The 27,036-nt window shown below is 40.5% G+C and overlaps 1 protein-coding gene across 3 annotated transcripts; it reads left to right on the forward strand.

Annotated features, from left to right (window-relative positions):
• Nucleotides 1-898: 898 nt before the first annotated feature.
• On the forward strand, nucleotides 899-26,663 carry LOC148314543 (negative elongation factor B-like). Of its 3 annotated transcripts, none has more exons than XM_088287655.1 (13): nucleotides 899-1,101; nucleotides 2,259-2,419; nucleotides 5,293-5,392; nucleotides 6,730-6,960; nucleotides 7,050-7,235; nucleotides 7,331-7,443; nucleotides 7,516-7,618; nucleotides 8,041-8,136; nucleotides 8,232-8,374; nucleotides 12,368-12,474; nucleotides 14,845-14,986; nucleotides 15,153-15,261; nucleotides 26,188-26,663. In XM_088287655.1, the coding sequence occupies exons 1-13, from the start codon at nucleotides 988-990 to the stop codon at nucleotides 26,344-26,346; spliced, it is 1,764 nt and encodes a 587-aa protein (XP_088143781.1). In that variant the 5' UTR covers nucleotides 899-987; the 3' UTR covers nucleotides 26,347-26,663. The 3 variants fall into 3 exon arrangements, with proteins under 3 accessions (XP_088143781.1, XP_088143780.1, XP_088143782.1); XM_088287654.1 differs by lacking the exon at nucleotides 899-1,101 and adding an exon at nucleotides 1,182-1,382; XM_088287656.1 differs by lacking the exons at nucleotides 899-1,101; nucleotides 2,259-2,419 and adding an exon at nucleotides 2,550-2,576.
• Nucleotides 26,664-27,036: the final 373 nt, after the last annotated feature.

Raw genomic sequence — 27,036 nt, forward strand, 5'->3', positions numbered from 1 at the left:
TGGCGCTGCCAGACTTACAACAGTTGTACTGCCATACGGCACCTCGGCGTCCCAAATTACGTGGCACGTTGACAATGAGGTGTCATGAGGAGAAAACAAAAGTAAAACAACATGTATATATATATATATATATATATATATATATATATATATATATATATATATATTTATATATTTATATTTATATATTTATATTTATATATTATATATATATATATATTTATATATATATATATATATATATTCGGGCTGTCAAATTAAAGCATTAACTCGAGAATAATTTTTTAAAAATTCATGCGATTAAATATTGTTCACGCAGTTTAATTTTCGATCCAAGTAAGCTATTAGAACAGTCTTTGTTCTAAAGTACACTTCATATTTGGTGATTTTACATTAATTCCAAGATATTATTCCGGTAAATACCTGTTACAAGTGTCACAAAAAATAGTAGTCAATAATAATCACAACTAATTACTAAATTTACAGACGTTATGCATTCTACCTAGCTAAACTAATTCATTGCTACCAATCAAGTCTCTGTCACACACTTTCTCTCTCTCTCTCTCGTTCTCTGCCTCTCTCTCTCTCTTTGTCGCACATTTTGAAATCTCGATGTATCATTTCTCTTCCACTTTCGAATCATGTGCTGCATTGGTCGATAATATAAAATCTCAAATGAAAAACATAGAAAAAGCATTGACGTTTGTGGTTGTATTGTGGCCAAATGTGAGTGTTTCAAGGCACCGTAACAAACACATTACGTTCTAAACGAGAAGGAGAATCATTTTCAGTGGGGAAAATGTACATTTATTATGACTGCAAATGTAATTCCAAGTCGAATGAAAGACGGAACTGTTGATACGATGTGTTTCTGACGAACTGTTAATAAAGTGACCACTCAAACCCGGTTTTGAGCGTGAGTTGTTGTGTGTTGATACTCTGGTGGCGTACAATTCGACCTAACTGTGCAGTTTAGTCGATGTAAAAATGGAAACAAAAACGTTCGGGGGTTTGCCTGAATTGGGCATATCGAACGGCGAGGATCTGAAAGAAACTCTCACCAACTGCACCGAGCCACTAAAGGCTATTGATCAATTTCAGGTGACGACATCTTTTCACAGTGCAATTCATCCATCCGTCCATTATCTGTACCGCTTCTCCTCAAGATTGTTAATTTGGTTTTGGTAGAGGGTATGAAGACAGTCCTGTTTTATATGTTCTGTCTGGTTTTATATGATAGCTGCTTACCACCACACTTTGCTTGCGGTACAACAGTACAGCGCTCACTCAATTTTACTACAGAGTCCTACAGGTATACATTTTTGGTAGTCCGATATGCTTTGCGAATAGGGGTTGTCTACATGTATGCGGACAGCATTCTGGTAAGGTATTTATTACACACAGCAACGCCCATGGACTCTGGTGTGCGTCTCGTCTGTAATACTTGTAAACACTCATAACTGCGACCCGGTGTCGGTACTAGATGTGTTCGGAATCCTTCGGTGGCCCGCTAATATATTTTTGTAATATATTTCCACGTTTGTCACCCGTGTTAGTTGTGTTTGTGTGTCCTGAATTATTAAATAGTACAAAAAGTACATTTACTGCTACTTTTGGGAGGTTCATCCCTCGGCGTCCTGCGTGCCTATCAAAGAAGTCATGTCAATGTTCCGTTGATTTGGGAATCAGGGTTGGAGGCAAAACATGGAAATTCATACAATCTTGCAGCCCGAGTGAACCACTGCATTTTTTATTTTTATTTTTTTTATTTAGCGGATCAAAATATGCACATAGAAAAGCCAGGGATTAAAAACCACAGAGGCAAACAAATTTATTTGAGAAATGCGTGATTAAATCGTAATGTCATCAGCAGGCGCACAGCCTCCGAAGGGCCCCGCACACATCAAGCAACCTATCCACATCTAGTACTGACACCCGTCCTTCCCTCTGGAATGTCCTCCCATTGAATGTAAGGCAGGTGCACTCCTCTTTTAAAACCTGTTTGAAGACGTACCCCCCCCCCCCCAAAAAAAAAAAAGCGTCCGTGAATGATGCCTCCTTGGGAGAGATGATAATGACATGGATGGGTAATTTACTAATCAAGTCATTAAAAAAACATATTTCTCCTAGTAAAGTATAATATAAAGGATGTAATACAAATTATTCGTCAATTAAAAAACATATTTAAAAGTATTTTAATTTGTGTTCATGTTCAGATATCTTTGATTATGACACTTTGATGCATTTTATGACTGTAGATGGAAAATGGCATCTTGTTGCCAACTCTCCAGTCTGCCCTCCCATTTCTCGATCTTCACGGAACACCCCGATTGGAGTTCCACCAGTCAGTCTTTGACGAACTCCGGGAAAAGCTGATGGAGCGAGTGGCTACGATTGCTGAGGGAAAGGAGGATGACAGGTATGACAGTTGGAGATCCATTTTGTCCCTTTGTGACTGCCATGCGGTGCTATAAGCATTTCCCTTCTTGAAGCCACAGTTGGGTAACTTCCATTATCTGCAGGTGTTAGGTTCAGCATTCTTTTCACAATCTTGTAAAGAGTGATTGAGGCATACAGTAAGTACATGCAGCTCGTAAATAAATGTGTACTTTCCCCAGGACCGGAGTTTGAGAGAGAGCGAGAGAGTTACGGATATCATAAAACTTGGAAATAACATGGCATTGGCTCAGCAAAACACAATTGTTGACACATTTCCCCCCCAATATTATTTAGCACTGTAAATTAGTATATTTTAACGACGTAAGTATGTTATGTTTAATCGTTGGGTGTTGCCGAAAAGGGCTTGTGGCATGTTGTAAATGTACATGGTGGTGAAATTTCCGGCTTCATAAACGCAATATGCGGTGCGTGGTCGCAAGTTAGCACTTGTGCTCTTGCTGTTTCTATGTCAGTCACGCGTATATAAAAACTATGTTTGGGTTTTTAATACACGCGGGTTTGCTGACTAACGGCGACACAATCCACAGTAGACGCAACATTGTTAGCTTACCTCTACAGGACATTGCGTGTGATGTTCCATCAGGCGCACACGGTAGCCCGTGCGTGCTAACTCCAGGTGGCTATGTCAGAGATGACAGTCGTTGTTGTAAATTAAATTGGGCGTCAGCCGCAACGTTTTTCCTTTATTAATGCTCATTTTTCACTGATGTGTTGCTGTGAAAGGGAAGTTTACATCATATTAAGTAGTGTAGGTGTGCAGTTTGTTTACAACACAGACATGAGACAACGGCATTGCGAATCGATTCATTTATTTTTTATATCGATGTATATTTTGAACAGATTATAGCAATAATAAAACGATTTTTGATGAATCTTTACATCCCTAATTTACATGCATGTTTAGGTCCCCAAAAATCAGATTCATTTCGGAGCAGAAAATAATATTAATATTGATCCACTCCTCAACTCCAAAAAAGTAACCACACAATATGATTCCCCCACCCCACCTTTAAATGCAATGAGCTGTCTTGCATAAAAATTCCCATTCAACAATGACACAAAGCTACTGATCAGCAAACCAACATTAAGTTTAAGTACTGTATTTGCCGGACTATAAGCCGCTACTTTTTTTCTAGATTTTGAACCATGCGGCGAATACAACGGTTCAGCTTTTCTGTGGATTTTTCGTTCATCGTCTCACCCCCCCCCCCCCCCCCTCTTGGGTCTGTTGCCGTGTTAAAAGGCACTATTTTAAGTAGTAGTAGTTTCGTGTGGTTTTCACACCTCCTGTCTCATCCCTGAAAGCCAATTCCATTTTTGAGGTGTGGAGTCGAGAGCAAGTTTTAACGCTTGGTTCGACCACCAGGGTGAGATTCCTCTTAGTCAGGCCCCCAGAGTGCTGGCTGCACTCCAGGGAGCCGCTCAAGCCTCCACACGACGGCAACGTGGGAATCTCGGTCGTGGAGGACTATTTTAAGTGAAATTGGTTCTGATGTGTTCCCTCTGTAAGGCGCAACAGCCGCTTGACCAATCAACCCACCATACACGTTTGCAACACTATTTGGGTGGTGAATACATCCATGATTTTAGAGGACTCAAATTTAATTTACTCAATTTAACTCCTCTTGCACTTCAAACAAACTGTCAACTGTATCAAAAGCAACTACTAGGTCCAGGACAATGAGTAGATATGAAAAACAGGTGTCTTCAATCTCTCCCGGCTGCAACCCAACTGATTCAAATGATCAGCTCATCAGCAAGCTCTGAAGAAGCCTGATAAATATCCTGCTCATTTGAAGCAGGTGTTTTGCATTTGTGAGAGATGGAAAACATGCAGGACAAGGGCCCTCAAGGACTGGGGTTTGACAACCCTGCTCACACGCTATGTTCAGAACCAAAGTGAAATATCGCTATGCGCCGCTTGTCTTGCGTGTGATTATACGCTGGGGTGACTACACACTGCGGGCTGCTTCGACACGACAAGGGCAACTCCTCCCATCCAGGACAAAAAAAAAAGTTCACACGTTGCAATTCAATCTGATGACAGACAGTGGTTGCGTTGGCTGCAAAATGTTATCTTGGCTAACTGTTTAACAGTTGAAAAATATTCAGTCACCTCACAAGATAATACAACTTCCTTGCTCCCATTCCTCAAGCCTGTTGCTCTTTTTTTTTTTTTTGTCTCGTTCCCGGCCAGTAAAGGAAGCTAGCTGTGTTCTATGCCTCTTGCGTCCAAAGTCTGCTATGATATTGGTGTCCTACATTGTTTTTATTTCACCATACACAGTGTGTGTGTGTGTGTGTGTTTTTAAAGCCTGCCTCATTTAGTTGTGTCTGCTTATTCAGACACATTTGTGTGATGTAGTAAGTACTTTCTCTGAACAGATTGGCCGTGGCTGACACAACGTGGCGAAGGAGAAAAATTTGTGCTTCAAACGCGCCGCCTATCAAGCAACTGTGCGAACTACATTGACTATATGTGGAAACATGCCGCCAGGAACCCTGAGCACGTTTAGGGGTCTGCACATAGCATTAGATGTTTATGGCCTGGAGATGTTTCTGTGGTTGGCATTCATAGTGCTGATACATCCTTGGGGCAAGATTTTTGTATTGAATTATTTTGGTGGTGGACTTATTCAACTTGGTTGACCTTTTTTCCCAGCCATAGTCACAAGTGACATTTTAATCGACACTCTTGCCTTACTGGAACTAACCATTGCTTACAGCACCCCCTGGTGATCATCTGGGTCTCATAGAACCCTAATTATGGTATTAACTTTATGTTCTGAAGATGCTAGTCCCAATGTGTTGTGATGTTTTTTATGTGTGCAGATATGGAAAGCTTGAAGAGTTGCTGGAGAAAAGCTTTCCATTGGTCAAAATGCCATCCATTCAACCAGTGGTGATGCAGGTGCTGAAACATTTACCCAAGGTAAGTGTAGGAAATATAATTGAGATCTGTGCATCTCCAAGAAATTGTCAGCGCTAAAGACCCGTCACAATGACGTCACTGTGTTTGCTGGAGGCAAAAGAATGAAAGGCAGGAGTAAACACCGCTGCTTTTAAGTTCCCAAAAACGTAAATAAATTAATAAATTGAAATTCTATTGCCTCCCAGCCTCTGCCAGTCAGACAAATTACAAGATGGCTGTGTTTTTAAACGTGATTCGGTGAAGGATTGGACTGGGAGTATCATCAACAACGCTCATGTTTGCAGCGCACACCTCATATCAGCTAAGATTCAACGTGAAGGGCACCACCATGAAATGTACTATCAGTTTTCTCCTGGGGAATTATATGGCCTCGACTTAGTTGAAGTTACTTTTAATTGGTAATTATTTGGGGGATTCTTTTTATGCTTGCTAAGTCAGTGACGGACTGATGGACCTTCCATCAGGACTGACGGAATGCCCAACTCTGTAGTTGTAATTTTCTAGGAGTGTTATCGAAGTGGTATTTGCAAACGTATACACTGGCAGAGCTTTATAGAAATAAAGGGTTGCTAATTATTGTGACAAATCATTATAGGGACGCTTCACTGACGTTAACATTGGCACTTATATAATAGGATTGCATATTGGCCATATTCCTCATTTAAAAGTAGGCGTCGGCACTTATTTCCTAATTTCTCCAAAATTAATAGATTAAAAAAAAAGAAAAAGATAGCTAATTTCAGTTTTCTGATTAAAAAAACATAAACTGAGCTCGGGTCTTGTACTCCTTTAACATGATCAGTGTCTTTATATAAACTAAAATGTTCTCCCTTTTTTTTTCCTAAATGAGAGATACAGGTAATCATTTGTAGATTTTCTTTTTTGCACATTTCAAATCTTTTTTCTCTAGCACATCAGGTTGTCATAGTAATACTATTACTGCTAATAATAATATGTACTATATTTAGTAATACTTGTGAATTAAGGTTTAGGTTCAGCAACGTGGAATTTTTCGTTTAAAATGACAGCTATAAATAATGCATGGTAGAGCTTTTATAGGTAAAAAAATATGTGCAAGACCAAAATATCCGTCAGCGTCAAACGTAATTTTAGGGGCACATAAATCCATCTCTGATTGGAATTTGCCGTTCACCAATGTCATTAATTTACATATGGTAAATGTCCTTTGACTTGCATAAAATAATAACATTAATGGTATGTCGAACCAATTTGTTATTTCAGAAGTTTGTATCAAACTGTTAGGGCATTCGCATTAAACAGCATCCAAGAAAAAGGTTGACGACACTGCTTTACATTCAAACTGTGAACCCCTCCAGGTACCGGAGAAGAAACTCAAGATGGTCATGGCTGATAAGGAGCTTTACAAGGTGTGTGCTGTGGAGGTGAAAAGGCAGATCTGGCAGGACAACCAGGCCCTATTCGGGGATGAGGTTTCACCTCTCCTAAAGCAGTATATTGTGGAAAAAGAAGCAGCTCTATTCAGCAGTGATCTCTCTATTCTGCATAATTTCTTCAGCCCATCTCCAAAAATGCGACGTCAGGCCGAGGTGGGTTTTTATTGCTAAACTGTATAAACATAAAGACAATATCCTACAAAGGTGTTTAATAACTGTTCATGTTTATGTGTGCGTTTTAGGTAGTCCCGAATCTGACTCAGATGATTGGGAAGAATGTAAAGCTTTATGATATGGTGTTGCAATTTTTGCGAACACTGTTCCTACGAACGCGAAATGTCCACTACTGTACTCTTAGAGCGGAACTGCTAATGTCTCTCCATGACTTGGATATCAGCGAGATCTGTTCTGTTGACCCCTGTCACAAAGTAAGAAGGGAGAGTGCATTGTCTTGTTTTGTGTTTAGAATTTAAGATTAAAATTAATTTGGTTTTTAAATATTTCACTTGGCGAATTGCAACAGTTCACATGGTGCTTAGATGCCTGCATCCGAGAGAAGTTTGTGGATGGAAAGCGGGCCAGAGAGTTGCAAGGGTTCTTGGATGGAGTCAAGAAAGGACAAGAGCAAGTCCTTGGGTAAAAAGTTGAAAAAAATTGCTTTTATGATCTTTGTGATCTTTATTGTTGGCGGCCTTCTGTACTTTTCAGGGACCTGTCTATGATCCTATGTGACCCATTTGCTTCCAACACCCTGGTGCTGACCATCATGAGGAACCTGCAAGAGCTTCTGAGCCAGGATGCTTTGCCCCGGGTGAGCAAGCCATTAAACAGTTTTTTAAATTCTTTAATTGGTAGCCCTTCAGTTGACATACTGTAAATTAAATCATTTATATACTGTGGCAACAAAGAGTCTTAAACTCTTGAATTTAACTTGCCTCCCCATAGGAACCCTGGGATGGTTGCATCGTCCTATTTATTTATCTAATTTATATATTTGTTCGTATTGCACTGGAGAGGGGAGCCCTCTAATCTCGTTGCACACTTGAGTACAATGACAATAAAGGGATTTCTAATAAATTCAAATTAATGTTTACTGAGATAATCTTGACATCAAGTCCAACCTTTTCTCAAATCGACTCGTTCACTTGAGTGTTGGCCATTGTTGGTGTTTTATTTCCAGCAAACATTGTATCAAAAAATCATGTGACCTCATACTGCTGTATTTGTCATCAGGATAGTCCCGATCTGATGTTACTTCTAAGGATGCTGTCTCTTGGTCAAGGAGCGTGGGATATGATTGACAGTCAAGTGTTCAAAGAACCTCGTTTGGTACACACGATTGCCTCCTTACAATGCTTGCTTGCTTTGATGTTAATAAACGTATTGTGAATGATTTTTCTTGCAATACGCATCCTCGCACTCAGGATTTGGAGCTAATGACCCGCTTTCTGCCTGCCATGATGTCAGTGGTTGTGGATGACCACACTTTTAGTGTGGAGCAGAAACTTCCCAGTGAAGAGAAAACCTCGCTCTCCTATCCGACCGCTTTGCCAGATGCCTTTACCAGGTAAATCCTTCTACAGAATTCAATAATTTCTTTAAATAATTTAATTATGAAAGATATATTGTGCCTTTCAAAAGTATTCAGAGCCCTTCTACCACTTGACTATTGCACATTTGTCACATTTACAACTACAATGTAAATGTTTATTATTTTATTGTATTTTTATTAGGGCTGTCAAAATTAAAGCATTAACTCAGGTGATTAATCCCAGAAATTTAAACTCAGTTAAATATTTTAACTCAGTTAACTCAGTTTGATTTACCTAAAAAATAATTTGCATACTTTGCAAATATTGCGCCATATTAGCTGTCTTTAGCACGTCTCAGAACAAAACACTGTGTTTAAGTTACCACTGGGCCTTGCAAACCAACACTGCTGGAGTGTGGCGCTTGTGGGCAGTTTTGAGAAATGTTTAGAGAACAAAAGTCTGTAAAAATGTCTCCATTTAAATCGTATTCAAGAATCCAAGAAAGCTATTAGAACAGTCTTTGAATTAAATATACTTCATATTTGGTGATTTTTCTTCAATTCCAAGATATTATTCAAGTAAATATCTGTTATAAGCTTCCCAAAAAATAGTAGTTAAAAAATGTGATTAATCATGATTAAATATAAAGATAAAGATGTCCTTTATTAGTCCCACAATGGGGAAATTTGAGGTGTCACAGCAGCAAAGATATGGATCACACAGAGTCGGTGGCGTAATGTAGCCGTTAATGTATAACATTAGCAGCAGACATTCATTAAAAGTATGCAAATATACACAGTATAAACGTATATAAGTGTAAGGAAACACTCCTAATGCCTGTCCATTATACAGAGGGGGAAACGCTGTAATGATAGAAACTACTGAATGATTGAAAATACTGCAATGATAAAAATATTGCAATGATAAAAGTACTGTAAAGGTAAGAGTACTGAAATGATAGAAAAGTACTGCAATGATAGAAAGTACTGCAATGATAGAAAATACCGCAATGATAAAAGCACTGCAATGGTAAAAAGTACTGCAATGATAAAATATACTGCAATGATAAAAGTACTGTAATAGTGAACGTCCTGCAATGGTAGAAATACTGCAGTGATAAAAGTACTGGCATAAGAATACTGTAATGGTAAACAAAATACATCATTGGTCAATATTTAAGTACACCATTGGCTGAAAGTACAGTAGTTAGTGTATATTGCATCCTAGGACTGCACAATTGCACTAATCAGAATCAGAAATCCCTTTATTGTCATTGTACTCAAGTGTGCAACGAGATTAGAGAGCTCCCCTCTCCAGTGCAATACAACAATAATAAAATATATAAATTAGATAAATAAGAGAATAGTTAGTGCAATGGAAAATAATACTGAATAGGATATATGAAAAACACATCACGTTGCTGTTCTGCAAGGTACGGGTGGTCGTGTGTGTGTGTGTGTGTGTGAGAGTTTAGAATGGAGATGGCTCTTGGAAAGAAACTGTTTCTCAGTCTATTAGTCCTTGATTTGATGCACCTGTAGCGCCTGCCAGAGGGCATCAGGTCGAACAGGTGTGAGTTTGGGTGGGTATTGTCTTTGACGATGTTGAGAGCCCTTCTGAGGCATCGGGCGGTGTAGATGTCCGACAGTGAGGGGAGAGGGCAGCCAATAATCCTTTGCGCTGTTTTGACTATCCTCTGGAGCCTCACTCTGTCCGCCTCAGTGCAGCCGCTGTACCAGGTGGAGACACAGTACGTCAGCAGGCTCTCGATGGACGAGTGGTAGAAGGCCAGCAGCAGCTTCCTGTCCAGGTTGAATTTCCTGAGGACTCTCAGGAAGTGCAGACGCTGGTGGACCTTCTTTACCACTGCTGTGGTGTTGTGTGTCCAAGAAAGGTCATCGGAGATCTGTACTCCCAGGAACTTGAACATGTGGACCCTCTCCACACACACGCCTTCGATGCAGAGGGGGGGCGGCACCGTCTTGTTCCTCCTGAAGTCGATGACGATCTCCTTTGTTTTTGCAATGTTGAGTTGCAGTCTGTTGTCCTCACACCAAGCCGTCAGTCTTTGGACCTCCTCTCTGTAGGCTGTATCGTCACCTTTCGAGATCAGACCGACCACTGTCGTATCGGCAGCAAACTTGACGATGGTGTTGTTACCGTGGGCCGGGCTGCAGTCGTAGGTGTAGAGGGCGTATAGGAGAGGGCTCAGCACGCATCCTTGAGGGGAACCGGTGCTCAGCGTACGGGTGGAGGACGTGTAGGGGCCGAGCAACACAGTCTGGGGTCTGTTGGTCAGAAAGTCCTTAATCCAGATGCGTGTGAGGGCAGGGAGGCCGAGAATGTCCAGTTTGGCGACGAGGATGTCCGGCATGATTGTGTTGAATGCCGAGCTGTAGTCCACAAAGAGCATCCTTGCATAGCTCTGCTGTTGTTCCAGGTGGCCCAGCACAACATGCAGAGCAGTGTCGATGGCGTCCTCAGTGGATCTGTTAGCCCGATATGCAAACTGGTAGGGGTCCAGAGTGGGAGGAAGGCAGTCCCTGATGTGCTGGAGAACCAGCCTCTCGAAGCACTTCATGATGACTGGTGTGAGAGCAACAGGACGGTAGTCATTCAGGTGGACGGCTGGTGACTTTTTGGGGACAGGAATAATGGTGGAAGTTTTCAAGCAGGAGGGGATGACTGCTTGAGCCAGGGAGTGGTTGAAGATCCTGCAGAAAACATGTGACAGTTGGTGGGCACATGTTTTGAGGACCTTGCCTGGTATTCCGTCGGGTCCAGTAGCTTTCCTGGGGTTAACAGCCAGGAGTGCGCGCCTCACATCGTGTTCCCTCCCGTTTGTAGGCCTGACCCAATGTTCTTGTTAAAAAGTCTGACAGCAGCCGGCAGGAAGGAGCGGCGAAATCTCTCTTTGGTACAGCGAGGGTGTAACAGTCTATCACTGAAGGAGCTGTGGAGTGTTCTCAGAGTGTCATTGAGTGGGTGGGCTGGGTTAATCGTGGATTTCTTTGGCGATTAATTAGTTAAAAAATTAATCACTTGACAGCACTAATTTGTATCATTTTCAAGTGTAAGGAAATTTAAGTTTTAAGTTTAATCCTACAATTGGCTGACCTTAACTTTAATTCCACAATGCATTTATCCAATGCACTTTGAAACCCTTGTTGTTGTTGTTGTTGTGCAAAGGTTTCTACTTTGTAGTCTTGTTCTTTCTCTGTCTTCGCTCTACTTTTAGACACACAAAAAACGAGCACTGTCACGGAAGTAACTATGGCTTAACTTTACTTTGCACAATAACCTCAAGAACAACATTTATATAATATGCAATGCAGAATTCTAGTTAAGATAAGCTGATTTTATTTGCCAATGTTTCGTCATCCTTGTGTGAGCGAATTGGGCTTGTTGGGTAAGGCTGCTATGATGCACCACCAATTAGGTCACGGAATAAATCCACTCTTGCTCTCATTGGTCAATCTCGCAACCCTTGAACCAATCACGCTCCTTGTATGAGTGCCTATGAGTGTGTACAAAGCCTCCAAGTCAATTAATGTCCGAAACAGCTCGTCCTTCCGCTATATGGCTGTATTTTATTTATTTATTTATTTTTATGCATATGTTAGAAAAATCGCACCACAGTGGGCGACTGGTCAGCATGATGCCCTCACAGTGCAGAAGTCGTGGCTCCGGCCTTCCTGTGTGACGTTTGCATGTTCTCCTCATGTACTCCGGTTAACTCCCACATTCCAAAAACATGCATGAGACTCTGAATTGTCCCTAGGTGTGATTGTGAGAGCGGATGGCCGTTTGTCTTTTTGTGCCCTGCGATTGGCTGGCAACACTTGCTTTGCGATCGGTTCGTACCACCGGTGGTGCCGTTCTGAGAAAATCAGCTGGCTCAGGAAAAAATGGATACTCTAGTTTTTGTGAACTCACAATTACTGTGAAAATTCAGCATGCAGGCAAGGCACACTTGTTTGTTTTGAAACTTGGACCTTGGTCACAATTTGTGGTTGGATCTGCCTCAGATACCTGCAGGAGAACAGAGTGGCCTGTGAAATGGGTCTCTATTATATTCTTCACATCGCCAAGCTGAGAAACAAGAATGCCTTACAAAGGTTGCTTCCTGCACTAGGTGAGAATCCGCCATGGTTTTTAGAAATAGAGAACCGGGCCACACACTTAATTGTTCAATGAACTTGTAGTTCCCTGAAGGCACAAATATTAGTTAAAAACTTCAACGCTGACAGTGTGCAGACTGACACCGAACAAAAATATAAATGCAACACTTTTGTTTTTTCCATTTTTCATGATCTGCACTCAAAGGTCAAACAGATTTTCTAGACAGAAGACAGTTTGCCTCAAATATTGTTCTCAAATCTGTCCAAATGCGTGTTAGTGAGCATTTCTCCTTTGTCAAGATAATCCATCCCACCTCACAGGTGAGGCATATCAAGATACTGATTATTAGGATGACCACAATAAAAAGCCACTTTAAAATGTATAGTTTTTGTCACATAGCACAATGCCACAGGTGTTGCAAGTTTTTCAGTTGGCTTGCTGACTGCAATAATGTTCCCCAGGGCTGTTGCCTGGGAATTGAACGTTCATTTGTTTCATAGGCCGTCTCCAAAGGCACCCGTTAACCACTAAAAACAAGAGATTACTTTACTGTACTCAGGAGTAAGGCCCGACCGATATGGATTTTTGGACGCTGATACTGATTTTTTACAAAAAAATACCTGTCAATAAATAAACATTTAGAATGCTTAAAATAACACCCCCAACTCTCTCCAGAAGTTCCCTGTTGATTTCAAAATGATCCAGTGTTTACCTAAAAGAGTGATTAGAAATATACCTGCTCTGTGATGGTCTCAGAGGTCTGTTAAAAGAATCCTGGGGAACAAACAGCTTAATGAAGACCAAGGAACACACAAGGCAGGTCTCAGATAAAGTTGTAGAGAAACTTAAAACAGGATGTGGATATGAAAAGCTTTTACAATTGGGGGGATTCGGGTTTGTTTTGGAGTTGTTTTGGGGGTGAATTATTTTGCACACCCCACTATTCAGTTATTTCTTTAAAAAAATGTTTGAGTGTCGTTCTGTTTCACAACTGTTTCAATCGGTGTCTCGAACAAAAGTGAAAAATATTGACGCACTCTTAAATTTATGTGAAAAGAACATGTACATTATACATCACTCACAAAGCATCTTTAGTGTACTTGCATTATTATTAGCGTAATAGCTTTTATTGTTTTAAATGGCATAATTGCATTTTCTGTTATGTTTGTAAACTGTAACTGTATATTGTGAAGAAAATCGCAAATCAAATCCAAATCGCAATATTTACCGGGAAAAACTGCAATACATTGTTTTCCTAAAATCCTACTTGGGCCCCGGTATAAGTCATCCCTACCCCACTTAAAATCATTTGAGCACCTTTGTTCGCATCATCGGTAGCAATGCTACGGTGTATGCTTCAGTGGATGTAAAAAGTCTACACAACCCTGGTAAAATGCCAGGCTCTTGTGAAATAAAAACGAGACAAAAAAAAATAATAATTTCAAAACTTTTTGCAACATTATTTTGACCTAGAACCTTTATAACTGAATTGTGAAAAAAATATATATTAGAGCTGTCAAAATGAAAGCGTTTACTTGACATTAATTAAAAAAAAAAATTAACACGATTAATTATTTTAACTCTGTCTTGCAAAAAAATAATTTGCATATCTTGCAAAGCCAAATTCAAACACTGTACCATATTAGCTGTATATGTTTAGCACATCATCCCAGAACAAAACACCCTGCTCAAGTTACCACTGGGTCTTGCAAACCAACACTGCTGCAGTGTGGTGCTTGTGGGCAGAACTAAATGTACTGTATACGTTTTGAGAAATATGCCTGTAAAGATGACTCTCACATTTAGATCTTTTCAAGTATCAAAGAAAACTATTAGAACAGTCTTTGATTTAAACTTCATATTTGGTGATTTTATATTAATTGCAAGATATTATTGAAGTAAATGCCTGTTAAAGGCTTCACAAAAAATACTATAAAAAACGTGATTAATCTTGTAAATTAATTCCGGAATTCTATGTGATTATTGTTTTTAACAAATGTAATCGCTTGACAGCTCTAATTAATATTCATGTGAATTAAACCAAACAACTGAGATATGTGTTGAGATATGATGTGATTGCACAAGTGTAATGGGGATGTTACCTTGTTCAGAACAAACCATCATATTCAAACGCTTGGTATATGTAGAAAAAGCACACACCTGCCACCATTTAAAGTGCCTCTGATTAACCCAAAATAAATTTCATCTAAGTTCTTCAGATTGTTAGTCTCAATGTTGGGAAAGTTTTAAAATAGCATGGTCTTATGTCACAAAAATGGCATTTAAACAGGGGGTTTATATCAACTGTCAACTATCTAGTGCACTTTAAGTCTTGAAAATTATGTGAAATATTATAACATTTCTATGTTTTCTTTCCATTCAGTGGAGACCTATAATGACATGGCTTTTGGTGACATTTTTCTGCATTTACTTACTGGACACCTCACGCTGCTCTCTGATGAGTTTGGAGGAGAAGAGTTCTGTTCCATTGTTTTTGATGGCTTCCTATTGACCACTTTTTCAAGGTTCGCTCTTCTTACCTGATCATGGAATGTAGTCCTGTCTTGTGCAGACCAATTTCTCATTGAACACTAGTAAAAATAAACTTGTTAACCTGTTCTAGCAGCTCTGAATTTGAACAGACGTTTCTTGACCCTTGACTTTGCACTTTTTTATGCTTGCATTTTACAGTAAAGAGAATGTCCACAGACATACTCTCCGTATGCTCCTGCACCTGCACCACAAGGTGTTGCCTTCATATATGGAAACGTTGATAAAAACTCTGGAACCTCCTAAACAGGTTAGGATTACATTCTCAGTCAATTTCTTATGAGTTTCAGACTGGGGTTGAGTTATGTGGGAGTTCGTTTGAGCTGGCCCCTGAGAATGAAGCACTATCATTAAGCGAGCATTATCCGTATGTGGGGCCATTAATACAAAATTGATGGTTCTTTTAATAATTTTATCCCATTTAAATGTATTATAGTCTCCGTCCCATGCTTCCAACACAACAAAGGCGGGCTGGGTTATGGCCGTAAGGTATATTTACTTCCATAAACACGGCGGCACGTGACTTTTTTTATTTATTTTTATTATTTTTTTGTGGTGCAAGTCATGTTTTATGTATGTCACATCACGGACATGTTGCATTCACATTAGAAGTTGCATTTGTTTTTGTACATAACAAGGTGAACGTAGCCCATGTTTTGTTGACTATGGCTACATTCACACATGATGCCCAATTTGGATTTTCTTGTTAAATCTGATGTACTCATTTACATTACAAAAACAAAATGAAAAAGCAAAAGTTGTTGCGGTTGGCAAACAGTGTTTCTGAACTGATTTTATGAACCCAAGTTCCACTGTAAATAATATAACTGAGTCCTATCAAGTGAACGTGAATGTGGAACAAATACCAAACCAAAATAAAAACAGTCACTGCGTTAAACACCACTTTGACAAACACTTATGTTCAGTCAACCACGTCTAATGGCACAAAAACTCTTGATAACCTTTGACAAAAGTACTTTGCACAGGTACCACTTTGTATGTGAGTTTCCTTACTTCGCTCAAATATTTCCACTATGTATTTTTCTTTTCTTATCACCATCTTTCTTTGAGAAATTGTTTTATGAAGACAAAGGAAAGGAAGGCAAAACACTAAAGGTGTTGCATCCACGTTGACTGAAATTTATGTGACAGCTCTCGTAATAGGCTGATGTCAGTAATCATGAGAGTTTGAACTTCAAAAATAGTTTGAAGTTTGGGGCAAAGTAAGTAAGTCCCAGTTTGTACAAGCAAATTGTAAAACTTTTAGGGCATGTGAACTCTTCGCCTGTAAACATTTTAGAGATGCCCTCAAAAGTAAAATTATAGCAGCACACCAAACCAAATCACATACATGCTGGCATGCATGGAGAGATGTAAAATGGGGTGCCCAATCAGTGCTGCATCTCTAGAAGTGGGTGTGTTGGGCCTGTGACTATCTTAACGGCACCTTGACAGTAGACTGAACTAGAGCTGTGACGATAATTCAGTATCAATATGTATGCCGATAGTTGGGTGATTGATATCAATAGAAAATGGTATTGATAAATTATTGATTCCCCCCCCCCAAAAAAAACAACGGCGCGGATTTGACCTATCACTGCACAACTTTACACACAAACCCCCTTCGATTGAGGAAATACAATCTGAGGTTTACGCATGCGCCACTGAGCTAGCGTGACTCAAAACAAACAAAAGGTGGACTTACCGGCCGACTTGAGGAAACATCCCTCAGTTCCATCACACGGGAGCTCCGGAGGACAGAGGCAGGCTTGCTCAATAGTTAAGCCAATAACAAGCACCCTCCCCGGACACGCACGGGACGAAACGGCCCGTAGCTCCAGCACACAAGAGTTCCGTCGCAAGGCAGCCCCGCGTGCGTTGTACATTTTAAAATAAAACAAATCGGAATTCAGCCCTTTTCCCTTTTTTATTTGCAATAGTAAAAAAATAATAATTATAATCAATATATATCAATATTGACTGATATGACATACATGCGTCACGATATAGTTTTCAGCCATATCGCCCATCCCTAGACCGAATGCAGCGCAGCATCCATTCAACAGTTGTCATATTTTTTGGACGAAGTTGCTTCACCGTACAAGTCCAACAACATTCAAAAATCTGTCATGAAGAAGAAATACACAGTTCAAGCAGAAGCTGGTAATGGGTTGCCAACACAGGCAGCGTTTGAAAATTACAAACACACGCACACACTCTCAGACTGGTGTTAGGACATCAGTGTTCTACTCCTGCTGGGAACTGCAAAGAGGTTTTTCTTTTTATTTTAAAGTGGCTCAACTAACTAAAGTTCCAAGTCATACTGTGGCCAAAGGTACTGTAGAATCCTGGTTGCTTATTGTGCCTTGATGTAAGATGGGCTGAGGATAGTTAATCAGTTTGTGTATTTATAATCATGTTTTTATACACTCATTCATGTTTAAACACACACACATAGACACTTACTTGTTATTTTAGCACACACGCACACAGACACTGTATCCTGATGATGTGTATAGTTAAATTGACCTTTACACTGTGAGTTGTGATTCTCTGCCTGCTAGAGTTACTGATGATTAGTTATTGATGTTTTCTGTCTTCTGCTGATTAGTTTAGTCTAAAACAGACCACCATTGTTAATTAATCTCCTGTATTCTGGTGATTTAGTTTAGGCTAAACAGACCTTCATTGTATTCTTATTTCTTGTGATTCTTGAGTCAAGCTAATAAAAGCAGAGCCGGTGAGAGGAGGAGAGAGAGGAGTTGCATGGGGCGGCCGCGAGCAGCCTGCTCGCGGCCTCTCTGTCCCACTCTTTTCCCCCGCCGGCGGTGAAAATGAACAACGGTGTCTGGTTCCTCCTGGCCATCCAGCTAGCGTTTTATTTCGGCCGTTACATTTAGTAAATTATTTCAGTAAGCCCTCCCAAAATGGGCATTTAAACCTGACATTTATTTGGTGGAGAATGCGGGCAACCGCACTCGGACGGGCGTCGTCTCGGATCCTTGGACGCCATAGAATCTGACGTCAGCGCTTCAACATTGAGAAAGCGAGGCCTCCAAGTTCCTGCGACGGCGCACCGCCCGGATGCCGGTTGCCGATCGGACAAGGCTGACCCAGGAGCAACCAGGTATTGTTTTCAAATTATTTTGTGCCACCATTTTAAAATTTAAAATAATAAGGAATTCGTAAGGGGTGATTTTTGTGAGTAAGGAAGCGCGCGCCGGCCGTTTTGCAGTAGTTCGGTCGAAAAGAAAATAAACTGGATCGTGCTCGTCTAAGGAGTTATAGAAAAATAATTAGGCCATAACTCATCGCGCTGAAGGGAAGCTGGACTTCTCGGGAGGCTGGATCTCCCCTACGGAGGGCACGGTAGTATAAAAGAACGTTCTGAGGTACGTCTAAACCACGATCGTGTTGTTTAGGGAGTTACAAAAAGAAGAAATTAGGTCGTAACTCGTTCAAACCGACATCACGGTAGCATCGATTAAAAGTTCCTCGGTGTCGATAAATAGAGAAATTATCGACGACTTAGAGGTCTACTCACAATTTCACATTGAAATTTAGGGAATAATAAGGCATTATTTTCGGTGGTTTTTATTTGAATTTTTATTTTGGTAAGCAGACTGCTTGTTTGACTGAGACGTGTGTGCGTGAATTGTGGCGCTGTGCAGCTGTGTGTGTGTGAGAACGAAAAGCGTGTGTGTGTGAGGTGAGTGAAAGTAACAAACGTCATACAATCAAAGATGGATCAAAAGGTAGAAAAAGAGTTGTAAGCAAAGTAGTGAGAAAAGAATTTGCAGAGAAAGAAAGTCAGACGTGGAATGATAATTTTGCTTGTGAATGTTTGCGAAAAACTATGCAAAGTGAGTGAATGGTGTGATTGGGGATTAGAAATACCATTTGGTATTTTATCCCATGTAATACAGTCAGTGTTATAAACAGAAAATTTGAGTTGCTGTCCTACTGATGAGAAACCAGTTTTTAGAACACCCTAGGTGTTGACAAACTGGACCAAATTTTCTAAAATGGGGATACTAGGTAGTAAAATAAAACCCAGGAATATGCTGCAGTGTAAGGATTGGACGCATGTGAAAAAAATAGGATCTTAATAAAATAAAATAAAAATTTGGGTTAAATGGAAAATTAAATACATTTTATATAAATTCGGAGGTTAGTTAAAAACTCATAAAAGTACTATACAGTACCGCCAAAATTACTAACCATAGACAAGACAAAGATTAACTCTAAAGAGATAGAGAAATTTGCGCATAAATAAATTTAGGAAATATTCAATTGAATAAATAGTGGATATGGGATCCATTGGCATAAATAAAAGGTCAATAGAGACATAGTAGTTCAATTGAAGGACTTATTATGGGCCATAGATAAAGATGGATTGTGTTGCTGTTATTACTGACATGTTATTGTTGTTTGTAGTTGTTCAGTGTTGAGAATTATGTGTGTCGTTTTGTGGGCCCGTGTATATGTTTGTCTTTCTGTCTGTGTGTCTAAATGTCAGGGAGAGTGATAAAAGTGGTTGGAATTGTGTTAAAAGGATTGATGAAGTAAAGATAAAATGGAATGAATAATTAGTAACCAACAAAAGGCTACTTATGAGTGACGAGATCTTATTGAGAAAAATAATTCCCAAATTTACAAAAGAAATTAATAAAGAAGATGATTTGAGGAGATAAATTCATTTAAATTTGAAATTAAATAATTTATACAACGGGATAGGCTTAAAAGAAAGGAGAGAAATAGCCTGATGTGCGTTTTCTGAAAAATAAAAAATTGAACCCAGACGCCTAGGCTGGTTTAAAAAGTTTATCAGATGAAGAAAAGGAAAGATGACGAGACCGGAGTCAGAGGCAAGAGAGGAAGTGCACTGTTCAATGAGCGAACCCACACTGCCGCGCAAGCAGGAAGACAGGCGGCCACAGCCCCAGAGACGGAGCCAAGTGACGTTGAGATGCCGCCCCTGGAGAGCGAGGAGAAAAATGTCACTTCCCGCTCCTCACACACGGCCCCTCCTGCCTCATTCGATTCCACACAGCGACCCTCCGCGGCTGGAACAAGGGAGCAAAAGAAAAAGGGAGCACAAGCACAGCCGATGGAAAAATCACTCAATAACCCTGAAAGAGCATAAGTCTTTCAAGCCACGAACCTCTACCCATCGCTACCCAGTGTAGAGGCCTACCCGATGGTGGCCGTAGCCAACCCAGCTTTTGGGACTAATGATGCAAATGGCCACCCACATGAACCTACCATCATGGTCTATAGGCCCTGGACCCAAGATGAATGCAAGGCGGCCTGCCAATCAATCCCACCAATCGAAGCGGATGTGGAGAAATGGATTGAGAATATGCACGACCTAATGAATAGCTACCACCTGAATGGAAAAGAATTTGAAACATGCATGAGAATGATCTTAGGGTATAGATATGGCAGAATCAGAGGTGCCTTCAACCCTTACGATGTCACAGGCCAGCCTCTCCCGCCTGGAGCTCCCGAGCTCGCAAACGCAATCCGCGCCATGTTTGATGAAGCAAGAAAAACTTCAAGAAGCAACCAGACAACACAAAGATCAGACAATGTCACCAAGAAGACATGGAATCTGCCCGCCGGTATTTGGAAAGGTTATCTGGAGTTTACAGGCTCTATTGCGGCCTACAGGAAGACAATGCAGACAACAGCCCATACCAAATCCTCTTGGAGTCGGCCTTCCTAGATGGTATCCACGAATCCACCAGAGACTTCATCTGCAAACACCACGTTGGGTGGCGAACTGCAAACCTTGACACGCTCATCGAATATGCCTCCCATGCCGAGGAAATCCAGAAGAAAAAGGAGGAGCGAAACACATCAACCACTTTGGCTGCCGTGATGGAAGGCCTTTCCACAGCGGCCTCCGCCCCCATCTACTATCAAGGTCAAGGGGACAGAGGACGAGGACGAAAGCGCGGCAGATATTCTGGCGCCAGGGGACAAGGTCGAGGACGGTTTTCTAATAGAGATGATAGCTGCTACAAATGTGGCAAATTAGGACACTTTGCCAGAAATTGCCGTCAAACATTCAGGAAGACCACACCAGAGGAAGACTATACCGGTAACATGTGACTAGTAAGTTACCAGCCACAGGGCGAAGAACAACCTGAGCAGAGGCCGCTCAGCAATAGCGAAGATGAAGAAGAAGTAACCTTAGAATCGCCACTGGTCGTTCTAGATTTATCTGTTTTGTTTGGAATGGCCTCTACAGTGGACCCACCAATGAGAACACTACAATTAGGCCCAAAGAACACAACAAAACAATTTATAGTTGACTCTGGAGCAGAAAGTTCAGTAATCAAGGCCCTACCTGCAGGGACCAAACTGTCAAATAAAGCTGTCATGGTGATAGGAGTAGGAGGAAAGGCAGCGCAACGGTTTTATACCAAACCCCTCACAGTAGAAGATGAAGATGGAAGTTTATATCGAGGCAAGAGGTTAGTCGTAGTTCCAGAATGTCCATCCAACCTTTTGGGAAGAGACTTAATCAAAACCCTCCAGCTCGTTCTCACTGTAGAAGGAGAAAAAATTACAGTGATGAAACGAGGACAGGAAGTCAAACAAATGATGATCTTGGATGGAAAAGGAGGCCCTTTCACCTTCTACAGCTTGGACCTAATAACCACAGGACCACAATCGAGTACTGAAGACCTCCAAGAAATGCCCAATAAACTACTCCAAAGGAAAGACAAAGAAACAGGAATGAGAAAAAATACAGGCTTTTCAAATAAAACAACCTAATTTAAATTGGCCAACTTGTAAAATGGAAAAGAAAATCCTAAATTATGCACAAAGAGCATGAACGTGTTGAGCAAAAGGAAGAAAAAAGGAGAAAGCAGAAAGTCCTGTTTTAAACATTACTTTTTCAGGACGAGTTGTGGTAGCAACGGAGGATCACGTGACATAAAAAACAAACATAAAAAGAGTGTGTAGAAGGAGTTCTACATCAATATGCGTTTTACTTATTAGGCTGTGATACACTGATACAATTGGACTTTAATATCAGAATTAATAAGCAAGGGCGAATTCAAACAGACGTCAAAACTTTAAAAGGGCGCATTATCGGTGATAAACGAAAAGGAAAAACATTGCCAGAGCATTAAAACCAATAACAGAGAAGTTAATGATGTTTTTATAGGTGTTTAATTCATGATTTGCAAATTACTCAGAAATCACACGACCATTGCTGGACATCATTTATGATAAGCCAATGATATTTGCAAGAAGAGAATAATTGTTTGAACATTTGAGGCTGACAAAGCTTTTGAACTTGTCAAGCATGAACTCATTGATTACGATGTGTTAGCACTACCAACTTGACATTTAACTGCTAAATTGAGTCATGGAAATTCCCATGTCTCAACAGGGGGGATTGATATCCATAGTACAGCTAGGACAACAAACCTTTTTAAAAAAATTTGTAGGTCATGTGTAGTGTGTAGTAAACATAATGTTCAAGGGAACATGAGACCAAAAAGGAGATTCTATCGACAAAGCATCTAAACGCACTACCAAATTACTATGAGCATTGAGCAAACAGTGACTGCAAAAATGGCTTCATGGACTTGTGTTGCTGCAGAAACACAGGAAAGTGAATCCATTTGCATATTAGTCACAATAATTTGATCCCGTGGTAAGAGCCACGTCAGAGTGTGTTCAAGCAGTCTTGACTGCTGCTTCAGGAATTAAAAAATTACATTATTGTCCACCACATTCACATTGCACGGCGACCTAATTGTCACAGGGACACATTACACTGATAAGGTGCGGTGCGTTTCAGCCAAGCGTCACTTTTCCCGCACCAGTAGAAGACGCCACACGACTGTGGAAGCCGCTCCAAATTATTACCAAACCGCGACTTGACCTTATGGACACTTTTTTTTTTTTTTTTTCAGGACATTTTTCTCCCGACTGGAGGAACATTTTTTGTTTTGGGGATTGCAAATGGAAATTTTGTTTCAAGGGATGCTAAATTCTGTATGTTCAAGACAAGCAGCATGATGTTTTGCACTGATTCGGGCGTGTGAGACACGAAAACCAGGTGCACATTCCAGACTGTTAAGAAAGAAATGGGGTGCACATTCCGGACTGGTGAGGAGTAGAAGCATTTGAGGACTGAGGTCACAAGACAGATCATTTGTAAGAGAGATATTGTTAGGATAAGCAGGAAGAGCGTAGCAGGTGTGAGCTAATTAAAATTTAGGGTTTCCCATCTTGTATGGGTTGTATGGTTACAATGTGAACTGACAGTCAAGATGAATGTTCATGTGTTCTGTCGACATTGGGCAGACAAGGGCTTTGAGACCACAACAAGATACGAAATGTTGTGCATAAAACATGCCTAAATGGTTATTTGAAAAGCAAAACTTACTTAATGTAATGACCCAATTACAATTGGAAACTGCCTCGCTGACAATGCAGCGAAGGCTGCAGCCCAAAGCATGACCTCAAAGTCGGCACTGCATTACTATAAAGGAAAATGAACACATACACACACACACACACACACACACTCACGGCAAGTCAACTTGACAATTTGATATCGCGCCAGGAAAAATACACCACTAATTGAATGCACACATTGGGGGAACAAAGGTGCAAACATTGCTGAGGACAGGATCAGCAAATTGGCAGATGGCAAATCCTGGCTGCCTAATTAATTGATTAGAGGAATAAGATGATTGACACACGAGCAGATAGTCGTGTGTCAACAGTGGGGAAGTATGATATGAAATTGTTCCCACATACAGACTTTTCAACAAAAAACCTTTTTTTTAGACAATGTGTTATTTGTTTGAGATGCAATGTTGTTTGGTTGTAATTAATGTTATCAAAATGGGTTAAGTTGTTTCCAACAAGATATGATGATGCTAAAACAGTTGGAAAAAGTGTTGTGTAATCAAATTATCCTGACATTTGGACTTTCAAGAAGTGATTTGAAGTGAAAATGATGCATTTTGTGAATGATGTAACGAAATGGGACACTAATGGAACTATTAAGGCCAGACTTATCAAGAGAAAAAAAAAAAAAAGACAATGGCCAGACTATTTTTCAATCACAGCAATGAGGATAGTGCCAGCCGAAGGAAGGACACTATCCCCTTTTGAAATCCTATATGGCTTCACACATGGACTCTCAGGTTCATCAGAACCACCAGCGACTGGCACATCGGTCTCAGTCCACATGAAAGACATGTTTGACTGACAAAGATGCAAAGACACAATTACTGGTCAGTGTGTTCTGATCCACAGAAAAATCACGTCCGTGTGGGAGACCAAATCTTCTTCAAGGTGTTGAAACGACTTCGTTGGGACAAGTGAATGCTGAGATGGCCCTCGCCAGATGATGGCAGTGACCCCGGCGGCAGCAAAGGTCGCGGGGCGTGGCGACTGGATCCACCAGTCGCAGTGCAAGCTGAAAGGCCTAGCAACGCGAATCCCTCGAACAGGAGTCCACCTGAGTCACAATCTCGGACCGCACGCACATCAGAACCACACAACCAGCCACAGATACGAATGTTGGAGCCACAGAACAAAAGGATTAGATAATGTTTGGAAATTAATGGCGTACATAACAAAATTTCAGCCTTGATTGGAGAACATTATTGCATTTAAATTTTTTGATAAAAATGAAACAATTATTGATGTTATGATCACTATGAAGAATTTGAAAGAGACAATATATGGGAATGGTTATAATTTTCATTTTTGTTATGTGTAGTCTGTTCATGTTGCATTATTTTTATGACAAAGAGGATGGTTAATTGCATGTTTGTTGCCCAAATGTACCATTACAACTTGATTGATGTTGAGAATGACGAATTCGAAGTGGACAATGACGAACTCGAACTGGACACTAAAACGTAAAAACACATGGACCTTTTACACCTGCCCCCTACACGTGCACACACACACACCATACATGAAGATCCGAGAGGCAAAGACAGCTGTCTCCTCTTACAACAAGGCAAGGGGCCTTCATCAAGTCACCCCAGGGACAAGCTCTGCGTGGAGACAATTTTATTATTTTTCACTAGGTATATTGAAATGTTTATTTATGTTTTATTCCCGAGTGGTCATCAGACCATGAGGTTCTCGTTTCGTGCAGAGGGGAATTTTTCCCTAATGAGAGGTTTTCGCCCATCCACTAATCACTGTTGTATGATTTCACTATGATGATCTGTCTTAAAGCCATAAGGCCATGATTTTTAAATCCACAACAGGGGGGAAATGTAAGATGGGCTGAGGATAGTTAATCAGTTTGTGTATTTATAATCATGTTTTTATACACTCATTCATGTTTAAACACACACACATAGACACTTACTTGTTATTTTAGCACACACGCACACAGACACTGTATCCTGATGATGTGTATAGTTAAATTGACCTTTACACTGTGAGTTGTGATTCTCTGCCTGCTAGAGTTACTGATGATTAGTTATTGATGTTTTCTGTCTTCTGCTGATTAGTTTAGTCTAAAACAGACCACCATTGTTAATTAATCTCCTGTATTCTGGTGATTTAGTTTAGGCTAAACAGACCTTCATTGTATTCTTATTTCTTGTGATTCTTGAGTCAAGCTAATAAAAGCAGAGCCGGTGAGAGGAGGAGAGAGAGGAGTTGCATGGGGCGGCCGCGAGCAGCCTGCTCGCGGCCTCTCTGTCCCACTCTTTTCCCCCGCCGGCGGTGAAAATGAACAACGGTGTCTGGTTCCTCCTGGCCATCCAGCTAGCGTTTTATTTCGGCCGTTACATTTAGTAAATTATTTCAGTAAGCCCTCCCAAAATGGGCATTTAAACCTGACACTTGAGTTGTTGTAATTCCTTATGGTGGCATAAGGAAGTCACACTCGCATTACATATCAGTTGCCATGATGCTGGCCACCTGCGGGAATGCATGACTTCTACTTCTTTGTCTTCTTCTAAGACGAACCGTCAAAAGAAACTAATTTTTAAACATCTGCCCACGCATCATTCCTGTATGTTCAACTCAACTCAGTTTCACTGAAATGTCATTGTTCGCTATCTGTCATTCACCGAAAGGTTTTTAATTGAACTCTGAAGAGTAACACAAAATAGTGCCCATTGAATTGACTAACATTTAGTGTGTTGTTGGTTGATGATTGTAGAGCTGCGATCCTGTGAAGGAGCTACACAGCCAACTCATAGAGAAGCTCGAGGCCCAGAAGAAGAGTCCTTCTGTGTCAGAGGAAACTCCATCCCTTGATCTCAGCATGCACCCTGTGAATGTTCCCACCACGGCCTCAACCCCGACTACACCTCTGTGACATAGAAGACACATGGAAACATTTGAATTGAGACGGAATGTAAATACAGCTGTATGTTGACTTTCAAATATAAATATAAGACTTTGTGTTTTAAATGTTTGTCTATGTTAATTTTGATTGACATTTCTTTGTTTGAATGTCTCAGCAGTTTTTTTCAGCTTGTGAATTTCTGTTTTGCCATCGTCTCGTTATTTTTGTATTCAACGTGGAAAGCAGAACTTTTTGCAGACCCCCCTATATAAAATGGTCTTATTATACTGGATTTTCATACTGTTTGTTTTTCAGTAGAAAAAAAGTGAATAAATTGCAACAAAGTTTGAGAGTACTGTTCTTTACAGGATTACATTGCCAGATTAGTCAATATTCATGCCCTTTGAAGAATGTTCTTAATGTTTAGAATTAACAACATCAATGCCGGGTTCCAAATTTTGGGTATATAATGTATCCGGCAATACGGAGCCCCTAAAGTGACATAGGAAAAAAAAAAATGGTTTCTCGTCCTGACGAGAAACTTACTCGTCCAAACCAGAAACTTTCTCGTCCTGATGAGAAACTAACTCGTCCATTAGGATGAGAAAGTTTCTCGTCGGGATGAGAAAGCAGTAGGCGTGTATGGAGACCCAGTGGCTCCATTTTGGTTTGTGTTGTGTGAAAATGACAGTGCAGGACTTAGTTAAGTTATATTTTCAT

Source organism: Idiotropiscis lumnitzeri, unplaced genomic scaffold (genome assembly GCF_059441095.1).
Source record: "Idiotropiscis lumnitzeri isolate Australia: NSW breed Sydney's pygmy pipehorse unplaced genomic scaffold, RoL_Ilum_1.0 HiC_scaffold_271, whole genome shotgun sequence".
NCBI lineage: Eukaryota > Metazoa > Chordata > Actinopteri > Syngnathiformes > Syngnathidae > Idiotropiscis > Idiotropiscis lumnitzeri.